Raw genomic sequence first — 14,018 nt, 5'->3', positions numbered from 1 at the left:
AGGCTAGTGGTCACCACATTGAAAATTCTTTTGGAATTTTCTACAGAAAATTTTCTTTTCAGAAAAGTCATCTCGGGCCGGCGCGGTGGCTCAAGCCTGTAATCCCAGCACTTTGGGAGGCCGAGACGGGCGGATCACGAGGTCAGGAGATCGAGACCATCCTGGCTAACACGGTGAAACCCCGTCTCTACTAAAAAATACAAAAAACTAGCCGGGAGAGGTGGCGGGCGCCTGTAGTCCCAACTACTCGGGAGGCTGAGGCAGGAGAATGGCGCAAACCCAGGAGGCGGAGCTTGCAGTGAGCCGAGATGGCGCCACTGCACTCCAGCCTGGGCGACAGAGCGAGACTCCGTCTCAAAAAAAAAAAAAAAAGAAAAGAAAAGTCATCTCTGAAGCTACTCAGTGCGCACGTGGTGATTCAGGAAAAATTAATGGACAGTTAGCCTGGGCTAGTTTGCTCCTAGATGTGATGTACAGTTTGCTGGTTCATCTAGCTTTTTAATTTTTAAAACAGGCGTTGAAATTCTGCTCCCTGCTGGCATTCCCAGTCGTTCACAAAATTCAGCGGAAAAGCTGGCCTCCCTTGGCCCACATACCCCTAGGCTTCTGTTGCCTATATCCTCCTCATGATCATAAGACCCAGATGACTTGCTGACTAAGCGGGTGCCTTGGCCGAATAATAGGTGCTTGCCCAAAACCCCGTGGGTTTTATTTATATTCTATAGATAAATCTCATAAATGCAAAATTGGTGGATTTCTACCATTTTTAAGGATCAAATAAAGTAAGGTTCTGCTCCTAGGCAAGACACCAGCTCTTTTGAAATGGCCCAATGATGGGGAGAGAGGGAGCATATAAGATACTTGAGGCATCACACAAGAGAAAATGCATCCTTTCCCCATCTTATCTTCCTCTGGGTCTGCTTCACTTTATTTGTCTCCACCAGCAATTCCCCCAATGCCCAGATTCTAGTAGCACTCTATAAAGGCATTTGATTTCATAATTATTCTAGGTCTTTCTTGTGCATACACATTCTTTGTTTATCTCTCTCTACTCCTCCAGTCTGAAGATAAAGCCGTTTTTGTGAAAATGGGAAAGGTTAAAGGGAGAAAGAACTGGAGCCTCTTTATCTTTCTGGCTTTTCTTTCCCAGAGGGAAGGGGTGATATTTTACTGAGCTAGGAGGGAATTATTTTCAGAATTGTGAGGGGTCCCCTATTTCTCTGCACTCTGGGGAGGGGCCTACCATAAACAATGCAGGGAAGAACTCTTGAGTGTGCATGTAGACATTAACCTGAAGTAGACTGGATATAGAAACAGCAATACAGTCCCGTACAAAGAGGTGTCTAAACATAGAATATTGATGACTCTGCAATTTGATAATTGCTCTAATTAGGAATGAGGCAAGTAGATTTTGATTGGTTTGCTTAACAGAAAATTTTAGATACAGTTCTATTTTAACAGTCAAACCCAAAATGAAGTTTTGTGGTTTTTTTTTTTGAGACAGGGTCTCACTCTGTGCCCAGGCTGGAGTACAGGGGTGTGATCTCCACTCACTGCAGCCTCAGCCTCAACCTCTCCAGGCTCAAATGATCCTCCCACCTCAGCCTCCCAAGTAGCTGGGACTACAGGTGCACGTCACCACACCCGGCTAATTTTTGTATTTTTTATAGATACAGGGTCTCTCCATGTTGCCCAGGCTGGTCTCAAACTTCTAGGCTCAAGTGATCTGTCTGCTTTGGCCTCCCAAAGTGCTGGGATTACCAGCATGAGCCACCACACCCAGCCAGCAAATAAAGTATCCTATACTTATGCGGCCTCCACAGTTTGCAAAATATCTTCTCAAGCATCATTTTGTTTGATACTCATGATAAACCTGTGGGCTGGAGCAAAACATTTGCAAAAGGGAAACCTAGGCTCAGAGAGGTAAAGTAACTTAAGCAGGTCACACAGCTAGTGGGTGGTGGAGCTGAGTTTTGAATCCCATTCTAGTGCTTCTCTGAAAACATTGCTTTACTTCTCACTTATATTTCAGACTTCCAAAACACATGGAAGTTGGATAATTGATGATACAAATACAATAGCTGGTACACTAGATAATGTTTCTTGAGTACCTGTAATGCCAGAGGTTGGGGAAAGGGCTACTATGGTTGGATGGCATGAGTCCTGCCTTCAGGGAGCTTTCTTTGAAACAGGTGAAGAAATATACAAGCAACAAATGTACATTATTTTTAGAACAAAATGGATGTATTAGTGCTTGTGGATGCTGAATAAATGAGAGTCCTTTATAGAAGTCTTTATGAGAGAAAGGGGTTTGAATCAGATCCTGAAGGATATGTACAAAGACTAAGGGAAGGGCATTCAAACCAGGTGCAGAGGCATGGTGGGAGAAAAGAGAGATGTTAGAGAGTCAGCTTCAGTATGGTGGACTATTAATAAACAAGAAAAGAACACTTGTTTATCACTTATTTAAAATCTACTCTGCACAAGACATAGTGTAGAGCTGCGGTTCCAGCGGTGTGCAAAAGAGAAAGGTCCTTGCTTTCATATTGCTTTGATTTTGCTGGGAGAGGCTAAATATTGATTGTTGGTAATAAAATAAGCATTTCAGATTATGATAATTACTTTGAAGGAAAAGGACAGGATTTTATGAGAGTGTATAGTACAGCAACACAAATGAGAGTACTAGAGTGATATTTGAGCTGGTACGAGAAAGAGCAGGAGTTAACCAGGCAGATAGTTTTGGTACAGGAAGCAGGGAAGGGAATGGTTAGGACAAAGGGTGGAACATGTGCAGAGGTCTGGCGGGCACTGGAAGAACTAGAAAAAGGCATGTGTGGCGGCATTGTGAGAGTGGAGGGGTGAGTGGTAGAAGATGGGGCTGGGAAGGGGGAACAAACTTGATCATATTTTGGTCTTTATTCCAAGAGCCTTGGGAAACTGCTGAAGTATTTTAAGCAGGAATGACGTGATCAAATCTTCCTTCTAAAAGGATCACTTTGGCTGCAGTGTGGAGAATGTTTTGGAGTGGGGAGTAATAGAGGTTTTGAAGCAACCCCTCAGGAGGTTACCATAGTGGTCCAGGCTGGAGATGATGGTGGCTTGGTGCAGGGTGGTGGCAGTGGAGGTGGAGAGGAGTGGGAGGTTTCCATAGAGATTTAGGAGACAGAATGTACAGGACTTGGTGACATATTAGATAATGGAGAAGCAAATGGCAAGGATGGTTACCTTGGCTACCAAGATAAAGAACCTTGAAAAGGGAAGAAGACGAAATCAGCCTCAGATATCAGGCAGGCAGTTGGGTCTGTAGGTCAGAGGCTTAAGATGAGAACCCGGCTGCAATTAAATGTGTAAGTCATCAGCGTGTAACTGACAAGGGAAGCTCTGAGCATGGATGCATTTTCCCAGCTAGAAAAGAGCATTAAATGAGGAAAGAAGGATGAAGCAGTGAGAATGTGCACTGGCCAGGTAGAACAAGCCAGTCCAGGAGCAGCTGGGGAGGTGGACAGAAAACCAAAAGGTGTTTGAGTGTTATGTCATCGAGGTGGAATAAAACTACTAAAAACAACAAAGCAGGGTATCTTTCAATTGATCTCTAGACCCATTTCCATATCACACCCCAAATCTGTTATGTGGTGGCTATGCATCTCTGGATCTGAGGCACTTGTGTAGTTAGTATTAAGGTATGTTTATTTATTATTTTATTACTGTGAACAGATTGCAGTGTGTGTATGTGTGGTGTGTGTCTGTGTCTTCTGCCTAGAACAATAACCTCCTTTCCTTTCTCCCACGTCACTGCACTTTTGGCTGCCGCCGTGGTTTGTTGCAAATCTGAGCTCATTTAATCCCACAGAGTATTAAACAATATCTGGTCTTGGTGGCTCTGTCATTCCACTGCAGGCGCCCCACCTTCATTTGGCAGCTGGGATCTTTTAATGAGCTAGCTGTGCACAGTTGAATAGTAAAACCCTTTTAGCTGGTGAAATATGTTTGAAGAACTCACTGTTGCAATGTTCCATGTGAGGCCTGCTTCCACTCTCGCTGGCATTCTCTTTTCAGGATGGCTGCAGCTCCTCCAAGTTACTGTTTTGTGGCCTTCCCTCCACGTGCTAAGGATGGTCTGGTGGTATTTGGGAAAAATTCAGCCCGACCCAGAGATGAAGTACAAGAGGTTGTGTATTTCTCGGCTGCTGATCACGAACAGGAGAGCAAGGTTGAGGTACGTCGTGCATTGCGGTCTCGTGAGTCACACTTACTCTCTTTTCTCTTTTCTTGGAAGCTTGCTCACAAGTCAGAGCTGTCATGTCAGTTCTGCTGATTCCTGTTTCCATGCAGGTTTGCTCATAGCCTTGAAAACTAGGTCATGGGAGAGCTCTATGCTCACTCCTATGGCCGTTGTTTTGTAATTAAGTAAAATATGTACATAGTTCTAAAGTGAAATCTAAAAAACAAGATTTATTCACAGAAGTCTGACTTCTATCCTTGTCCCCTTTACTCCATGATCTTTTCCCCTATAGGTAATCAAGTTTTGGAAGATCTTGGTTTATCCTTCCATTTGCAAAATTACACATATGTATGTAATAAATCACATACACATGTGTGTATTCATCCTGGTCCCTTTCCTCCTTTCTTTGATTAACAGCAGCATGCCATGTATACTTTTCTCTACTTTGCATTTTGTTTCATTTTTATTTTACTATTTTATTTTCTTCAATCAGCTTTCTAAGGTTGAATCTCTACTTTGTATTTTTCAACTCAAAACATATTCTGGAGATCACTCCCTACAGTACATGCAGGTCATAATTCCTCATTTAGAACTGTGTGGTGTTTCATTCTATGGATGTTATCATAGTTAACCAGCCCCATATTGCTGCTGGACATTTGGGTTGTTTTCAGGCTACTGCTATTACAAACAACACTGAAGTGGATAACAGCCTTATGCATCTGTCATAATGTCTGGCCTCAGTTTATATATTTTTATCATGATAAAACATTATCCATTAATTCTTATTTTGAGTCTTTTAAAAATACTATTTTTGTCAGTATTTCTTTGGGATACATGCCTAGAAATGAAATTGCTGGGTCACAGGTAAATAAAAATGTAGTTTTATTAAATATTATCAAATTTCCTTCCATAGGTGGTGTACCATTTTGCATTCGCATCAGCACTGTATGACAATGCCTGTTTCTTCGTATTCCCAGAATGTGTTGTCAAACTTTCACAATGGTTATTTTATGTTAATTGTACTTTCTGCCATTTTACTAAATTCTTTTATTGGTTGTGTCAGCTTTTATCATTGATTCTCTTGGGGTTTCCAGGTATATTGTTATATCACCCGCACATAGAGACTGTTTAGTTGTTCTTCTGTCTTTAATTGTTTTCTTGTTTTATTGCTTTGGCTTAATATCTCGGGTTTTATGTTAAGTAGTAGTAGAAATAGTGGTTGTCCTTGGCTCTGCACCTGACCTGAGTGGGGCTGTCTCTAGTGCTTCCCTATTAAGTAAGCTGGTGATTTTGGGATTGAGATTTATGTAGTTTTGTGTGCCATTGCACCTGGCTTATGTTAAAAAGTATACGTAAGCCGGGTACAGTGACACATGCCTGTCGTCCCAGATACCCTGGAGGCTGAGGTGGGAGGATCACTTGAGCCCAGGAAGTTGAGAGTAGCCTGGACAACATGGTGAGACCCCATCTCTTTAAAAAAAAAAAAAAGTATACATGAATTTCTATTTTGAGTATTTCTAAAAATAACAACTCAGGAATAGATATTAAATTTTGTTAGGTATCTTTTCAGTACTTATGGAGATAATCACTTATTTTTTTCTTTATATTTATGTGACAAATTGAACCATCTTTGCATTCAAGGCATAACCTTCTTGGTTATGTTTTATTTATAAGTATATTTACCTGTGTGTGTTTCTCTGTGTGTGTGTGTTTAGATGGTAATTTGAAATGAAAATCTGCAGAAAATAAATTAGGGCTAGTAAATGAAGAAGCTCTTTTCACTGCATAACCTCTCTTCTTTGGTGCTCTGTGCTTCACAAAATAAACTGATTTTTCTGATGTTTGTGCTTGGTTTCAAATAGGCACTCATCAATTTGTATTTTCTTTTTTTTTCTTAAACTCTTCCATTATGTCCAATGTGTATTTTATTTTCTTATCTAAATCTTAAATCACTGGCTCTGTTTCAGTTCTTTAAAAGCAGTAATTAGCACCAAAGAGGAACAGAACTCTATGAGGGGCTGCTTATTTTACATGAATTTAACAAAGGCACTGAAATGAACAGACAGGTGGGCAGGACTTCACATGGGCTGTCTGGATGATCCGGTGGCAGACTGTCTCCTACTGGGCTTTCACCAGACCCACTTTCCTCTCTTACTGAGCCACTAACTTAATAAAAACCCCTGAAACTTTAGTGGAACTTTCCTCTCCTACAGTTGAAGAAGAGTGCTAGGTTCCCTGGTAAGCATGTTAGGTTTTAAATGGGTATTCATCAGTGAGTGAATGTTCACGTTATTTGGGTTCAAATGTTTCTCTCTTTTCCTGGAATAGAGTGGACTCTGTGTGGATAAAGTTTGCTGGTTTGAGTTGTTACTGACCTTCCCTGTCTGTCCTTCCTGAACATTTCTACCCTTTTTTTCCTGAGAGACATACAAACTAAAATAATCTTTGATTTTTACATGGGCAGATTTAAGTTCCCAAAGGTGGCTGCACCAAATCCCATCCCACGTGCCCTTCTTCCAGTGCAAAGGGCACTCCTCCCATGAAGAGGGAAAGGTGAGTCTACGCCCTTCACTCTCACTGTGAATCTTTGAGGGCTTGTGATTGCTCTGACCAGTGGAGCATGGTGGAAGTGATGCTCTGTGACTTCCAGGGCTGGGCCATAAAAGGATACAGCCTCTCTCTCTCTCTCTCTCTCTCGCTCTCTCGCTCTCTCTCGCTCTCTCTCTCTCAGTCTCTCACTCTCTCTCTCTCTCTCAGTCTCTCACTCTCTCTCTCTCTCTCTCTCTCACTCTCTCATTCCTCTCTCTCTCTCTCGCTCTCTCTCTCTCTCTCACTCTCTCATTCCTCTCTCTCTCTCTCTCTCGCTCCTCTCTCTATCGTTCCTCGGTCTCTCAGATGATTCCAGGCCCCAGACACTGGAGTGGAGACGCATTATCCTTGCTATTTGCTGTTCAAATCCATGAGCATTAAAAAAGTTGTTTTATACCACTAAATTTTGGGGTAATTTGTTAAGTAGCCGTAGTAACTTCAAAAATCACACAAAGCAATTTATAAACATGTCTGAAATGAATATTTCAAAACATTTTGTTTTCTTTTTTGGAGGATAGGCTACGTAACTCTTATTTTATTCTCATGGTTACAATTATTTTAAGGGCGAGGCTAGATTTCTTTTGCTAGTTAACCAATAGTATATGATTACTCAGATATGTTTAGGTTAAATTCTATCCCCTTCCATAAGTACAGTGTGATATATACCATAATTAGCCTCTAAGGCAGCTCTGACCTCTCTTCTGAGTTCCATACCAGTGTTTTGAGCTTCCTCTTTGCATTCCCACTTGCATATTCTGCAGGTGAAATAACCTCACAGGTAAGAAAGCAAATTCATTTCCCCCAGCTCATATATCCCTGTTGCTCTAACAGCACCATTGTCGGCCACGTTTATGCTAGAAGCCCACAGGAAACATTGACCCTCACTTCCCCCTGTCCCCATCCCCAGTGCACAGGGACATCTGTCACTGAGTCCCGCTGCCCCCTCTCTTGTGTGTCCATCTCCTCCCCGCTGCCCCTGACTCGTTCAGACTGAGTCCATCTCTCTTCTGCTACAATCTTCTTATTCGTCCCTGGGTCTCTTTCTCCTGTTTCTTCTCCGTACAGGGTTACCAAAATTTTCTTCCCAGAACATAGCTCCATCACTCCCTTGCTGAAAAGTATTTCGTATTGTTTAAAGGATGAGAGTCCAAGCTGATTTGTATGCCATTCAGAACTCTTCCCAACTGGCACCCTGCTCTCTTTTCCTTTCTTTTATTCTCTTTCTTTCTTTTCTATTTTAAATTAATAGACTATTTTTAGAGCAGTTTTATGTTTACAGAAAAATGAACGGAAGGCACAGAGTTCCCAAACAACCCCTTACCCTGCCCCCAGTTTCCACTGCTAGTAACGTCTGGCATCAGTGTGGTACATTTGCTACAACTGATGGGCCAGTATTGACACAGTATATATATATATTTTGTTTTTTGAGACAGAATCTAGCTTTGTCACCCAGGCTAGAATGCAGTGGCATGATCTCGGCTCACTGCAACCTCCAGCTCCCGGGTTCAAGCGATGCTCTTGCTTCAGCCTTCCAAGTAGCTGGGATTACAGGTGCCCACCATCATGCCTGGCTAATTTTTGTATTTTTAGTAGAAACGGGATTTCACCATGTTGGCCAGGCTGTCTTGAACTCCTGACCTCAAGTGATCCACCCGCCTTGGCCTCCCAAAGTGCTGGGATTATGGGTGTGAGCCACCGAGCCCGGCCTGATACAGTATTATTAATTAAAGTTCATAGTTTATACTCTTTGTGTTGTATATCCTGTGGGTGTACCTATATGTGTAATGACAAGCCATTGTAGAATCATAGAGAATACTTTTGCTACCTAGAGGTTCTGCGCTCCACCAATTCACCCACCTACCCTAGCCCCCAGAAATCACTGATCTTACTGTGTCCATGCTTTTGCCTTTCCTAAAATGTCACATAGTTGGAATCATTCAGTGCGTAGCCTTTTCCGATTGGCTTTTTTAACTTAGTAATGTGCATTTAAGGTTTCTTCCTGTCTTTTCCAAGCTTGATGACACATTTCTTTTTATCACTGAACAATATTCCATTGTCTGGATATACCAGGTTATTTTTCCATTCACCCATTGAAGGACATCTTAGTTCATTCTAAAGTTTGGCAATTATGAACATAGGTACTATAAATATTTGTGTGCAGTCTTTTGTGTAGACATAAGTTTTTAACTCATTTGGCTAAAGACATTTTAAAATGCAGTTTTTCATTTTGAATAGGTAATCATATGTTTATGTGGTTCAAAGATTGAATGATATTTAAAAGGTTCACAGTAAGAAGTCTTCCTCCCTTGTCTCCATCCTGTATAACTCTTTTTATTAATTTCATGCATATCCTTCCAGTATTTTATGCAAACACACAAAAAACTGAATATCTGGTCTTATATTCTATTTTTGTGTGTGAATGCAACACCTTATGTACACTACTATTAAACATGATTTTTTAATATGTAACTTGGAACTTACAGAAAAGATCTGCACTTTCCTAGTTTCACTTAGTAACATTTTCTAAAGATTTTTCTATATCTAGAGATTGTCCTTATTTTTTCTTACAGGTACATAGTAATCCATTGTGGAGATATACCGTAGTTTATTTAATTAGCGCTCTATTGGTGGATGCTTGGGTTCTTTCCAGTGTTTTGCTAGTCCAGCAAGTGCAGCTGTGAAGAACCTTGTACATAAGTCATTTTGTGCATGTGTAGAGATAGCCATTGGATGTACTTCCAAATGTAGCATCATTGGGTCATAGGGTAAAGCTTTTATAAGAATTGACCTCCATAAGTGTTGTATGATTTCCTGCTTACTTTTCTATTCTCATTCTTAGCTGAGCCCTCTCAGCTTGTACTCTAGGCCCCAGCTACACTGAACTGCTTGCCATTTCTTGAACAAATAACACACTTGCCATTTTTCTGTGCTTTTGCTCTTTCTGTCCTTTGCTGAGAAGATCCTTCTTCTTCCCTCCTCTCATTTACTTCGTAGACTTCTGTTTATCCTCCCAGGCCTCAACACCAATATCCGCTTCTCCCTTTAACCTGACACTCCACTATGCAGGTCAGTTGAAATTTACAACCACCTGAAACTAGGAGGATGAGTTCTGGCCCAGGAGAGAGGGGTCCTAGGTTTGTGTTTTGCCTCTCCCTTGATAGGGTCTTGGGCCTTCGAGCATCTCTGAAACTCAGTTTCCTTATTTGCCAGATAGAGATCATAGTACTCCCCTCTGCCTGCATTACAGGCTTTAGTGAGACACACGTGAGCTGATGCATGAAAGCACTTTGTAAAGCTTTAAGGAGAACATTGGGAAGAAGGATTTTTTTTTTTTTAAAGAATGAACTAATGTTGAGAATTGCTGTGACTCCAGGTCTCAGTTCCAAAACTATCTTTGGCACATCACATACTGCTGAATCTGCTTTTCAAACTTACTCTTACCCCTTTAGTTCCCTCACAGTTACTTCTGTCTCCATCTCCTATACTTGTCCCAAGTACAGAATGATGGGTTCTTTCCATATTTAGGTCTAGGAGCCACAATTACTATCACGTAACTTTTATACAAGCAACTATTAAAATACAGACTTTTAAACTATGAAGAGTAAGAACTTTTCGTAAAAACCCATCTATTCCTCAGCCATTTCATGACATTTTATTTTATTTTATTTATTTTATTTTATGTTTGAGACCGAGTCTCACTCTGTCACCCAGGCTGGAGTGCAGTGGCACAATCTCAGTTCACTGCAACCCCTGCCTCCTGGGTTCAAGCGATTCTCATGCCTCAGCCTCCCAAGTAGCTGAGATTACAGGCATGCACCACCATAGCCAGATGTTTTTTGTATTTTTGATAGAGACAGGGTTTCATCATGTTGGCCAGGCTGGTCTCAAACTCCTGAGCTCAAGTGATCCACCCACCTCAGCCTCCCAAAGCGTTGGGATTACAGGCGTGAGCCTCCACGCCCAGTCCAGTTCATGACATTTTAAACACATATCCTGAGGTTTCCCTAGAAACCTCATACTCGAGTGTTGAGGTCCCAGGAAATCATTTTCTGAGAATATAACCCTCTATTATATAATTTAGTATGTAATAATTTAATTATATAAATTATTTAATAATTATATATACATAATTATATTATTTAATAATTATATTGTTTAATAATTATATGAAACTAATTATATAATAGATGGTTATATTTTCAGAAAATGATTTCCTGGGACGTCGACACTCTCAAGTATGACGTTTCTGGGGAAACCTCTGGACACATGCAAAAATCATGCAAAAAATCTTGTGGACTCCTCATTCTTCCACTCACCCATGTGCCAACTGATTCTCCTTTCCAGGCGGCTCTCCCTTCAACTTGTCCACTTAGCCACCCTCTATCCCCCTGTCAGTCAGTCCCATCCAGCCATCATCTCCATATATCAAATTCACTGTACTTAAGACTAGAAGAGTAAGAAATAAGATCCTCCAGCACAGAGTTCCTCAGTTTCCGAAATTACACTGGATATTTTTTTTCAGCTGCAGTTTGCAGATTGGAACATCCTAATTTTATATTCTTTAGTCTTTCCCTTGTGTATTCTGGGCTTTTAATAACATCTCTTTTGGTTGCAGGGTAGGATGGGTAAATAGGTATCAATATTTGAAAGCGCCTCTGTCCTCTCTGAGGATGCATCAGAGAACTCATCTCAACTTGACCCCAAGTCCTGCCCTCCCTCTAGGTAGACGTGTTGAAGAAGCAGAGGAATAACTTCCTGGATTATGGTGTGCAGGTGTGTGTGTGTGTGTGTGTGTGTGTGTGTGTGTGTGTATGTGTTTGTGTGTGCCTGTGTATGCATGCATGCTAATGGATGATACAGGTCCATTCTTACATGGTTGAACCTTCTATTTAGGAAAAAAAAATGGATCCAACATTAGACTTCTTTTCCAAAAAAACAGTGGGATTTTGGCTAAGGTTTACATTACTTATACTTGGTGTCCAAGAGGCTAATTATACCAGAATTTATGGAGACAGAATTCTTTATAACAAAGTTAGATTTGACACATAATATTTTTTAAAAGAGTCTTTCTTTGTTAATAAATATTGTCTTCATTATTTCCTTTTTAAAGTCTTTATCATTTCCTCATTTTTTTTCAAATTAGCTTAAATTTTTGTCTGTTTTCCACTACATGAAATACTGTATGGATTCAGTGTCATCAATGAGTTTATATAACTTTCATGATTTGGGGAAGGCTTTTGGTAGATCATTTCCCCTTTATCATTGAAAATATTTACAAGAAGAATAGAAAATTACCAGTTAATGATGGCTGGTAGCATTGTTAGTAAAATTGTCCAGATGGAGGCTGTGTTTGTGGTGTGTGGGGTGTGTGTATGTTGCGGGGGTGGGGGGAGCTGAATTTTAATTCTGAAAATTATTTCTTACAATAGGAAAGTACAAGTCAGTCTGGAGTCGGGGAGAGCTGAGCAAAGCTTCATGACCACTGGACAGATTTGCACTATTCTTTCCTTCCTTCCTTCCTTCCTTCCTTCCTTCCTTCCTTCCTTCCTTCCTTCCTTCCTTCCTTCCTTCCTTCACTGGACAGATTTGCACTATTCCTCCCTTCCTTCCTTCCTTCCTTCCTTCCTTCCTTCCTTCCTTCCTTCCTTCCTTCCTTCCTTCACTGGACAGATTTGCACTATTCCTTCCTTCCTTCCTTCCTTCCTTCCTTCCTTCCTTCACTGGACAGATTTGCACTATTCCTTCCTTCCTTCCTTCCTTCCTTCCTTCCTTCCTTCCTTCCTTCCTTCCTTCCTTCCTTCCTTCCTTCCTTCCTTGCTTCCTCCCTCCCTCCCTCCCTCCCTCCCTCCCTCTGTCCCTCCTGCCTCCCTCCCTCTGTCCCTCCTGCCTCCCTCCCTCTGTCCCTCCTCCCTCCCTCCCTCTGTCCCTCCTGCCTCCCTCCCTCTGTCCCTCCTGCTTCCCTCCCTCTGTCCCTCCCTCCTTCCCTCCCTCTCCCCGCCACCTTTCTTTCTTTCTTCCTTCCTTTCTTTCTTTTTTTGTTTTCTTCTAGCCAGCTCCAGAATCTGGAGTCCCCAGTCTTATATGGAGTCAGAAGTGTCTCCCTCACTTCCAAGAGAGCATGGCTTAGCAGAGGACTTCCTTCCATAATGTCCCCTTTCCCAAATGCATTTCTGATCTCAGACCTTTGCATTGTTCCTCCCCAAAGATCTTATGCTTCAGTGAAATAAAAAACAGTTCTTCTAAAGTATGGTTGAGGATGTTGTCCTCTGATCTCAGCACCTTCTTTTGTCTTTATTTAAACGTATATGAACCTTAAGAATACATTTCCTAAAACCAGTCAAACAGCAGGCAAGACACTGGGGCAAAAAAATAAAATAAAAACAAACACGCAGGGCATGGTGGCACACACCTCTTGTCCCAGCTACTTGAGAGGCTTAGAGGGGAGGATCGCTTGAGCCCAGGTGTTGGGAGGACAGCCTAGGCAACATAGTAAGAGTTCATCTCCAAAACAAACAAAAAATACACACACACACACTCACATATGTAATTAAAAATAAATTAAAAACCCTCAGTGATAATTATCAATGTTCCTTTAGAGCTACAAATTTGTGAAAGCTAAAAACATCTCTCCAAAGCATCCCATTTTCCTTGCCATCTTCCCCCACCCTGAGAAGTTTGGCTGACTCATCACCTCATCTCACAATGGTTTTTGCTGGTGGTGCCAGGGTTGTGTTCACCATCTGAGTACAGTACGAAAGGCACAATGGTTGTGTTTCATTAATTGAAACGTCTATTGTGTGAGTGTCTCTGTTTCCCCTTTCACTGGGTGGTATCCAGAAATAGTGTGTGTTGGAATGTGGATGGGGTGAAGTGACGGCATAAAGCTGATCTTGCTTTTTCATTTCCGACGTAATCACACAAAATAGTGAAGGGCTTGCTCTGCAGAATTGTTTTTGTCTTTGGCTCTAGGGTCTTTTCGAGGCTCATGTTTTCTATCCTCCAACCTAACCTGGCGGGTGGTCCCTGAGAGAGTGGCAAGCTCAGGACAGGCGGATCCTTGGGAACCCCCTGATTAGCACTGGGCATGCTGACATTTAGAAGTATGCTTCTGCACACTCCTGCTCTGGGCATTCTTATATTGTTATGTGACTTGGGCACCCAGAGGTCACACTAACTGACAGATTTGTTTTATGAAAGGCTGGGTGGG

The 14,018-nt window shown here is 41.6% G+C and overlaps 1 protein-coding gene across 3 annotated transcripts in view; it reads left to right on the top strand.

The window, feature by feature from the left end:
* LOC105475795 (secernin 1) overlaps window positions 1-14,018 on the top strand; it is a 72,372-nt gene that overhangs the window by 19,250 nt on the left and 39,104 nt on the right. For 2 of the 3 annotated variants that reach the window (XM_011731312.3, XM_011731310.3), the window contains exon 2: window positions 4,057-4,216. In XM_011731312.3, coding sequence (XP_011729614.1) covers window positions 4,058-4,216 — 159 coding nt within the window. In that variant the 5' untranslated portion in view covers window position 4,057. Of the gene's footprint in view, window positions 1-3,425; window positions 3,681-4,056; window positions 4,217-14,018 lie in introns of those variants that run through there. The other variant, XM_011731311.3, reaches the window with a different exon arrangement.

Source organism: Macaca nemestrina, chromosome 4 (genome assembly GCF_043159975.1).
Source record: "Macaca nemestrina isolate mMacNem1 chromosome 4, mMacNem.hap1, whole genome shotgun sequence".
NCBI lineage: Eukaryota > Metazoa > Chordata > Mammalia > Primates > Cercopithecidae > Macaca > Macaca nemestrina.
Note: the sequence above shows the minus strand (reverse complement) of the source record. Positions and strands in the feature narration are given on the sequence as shown.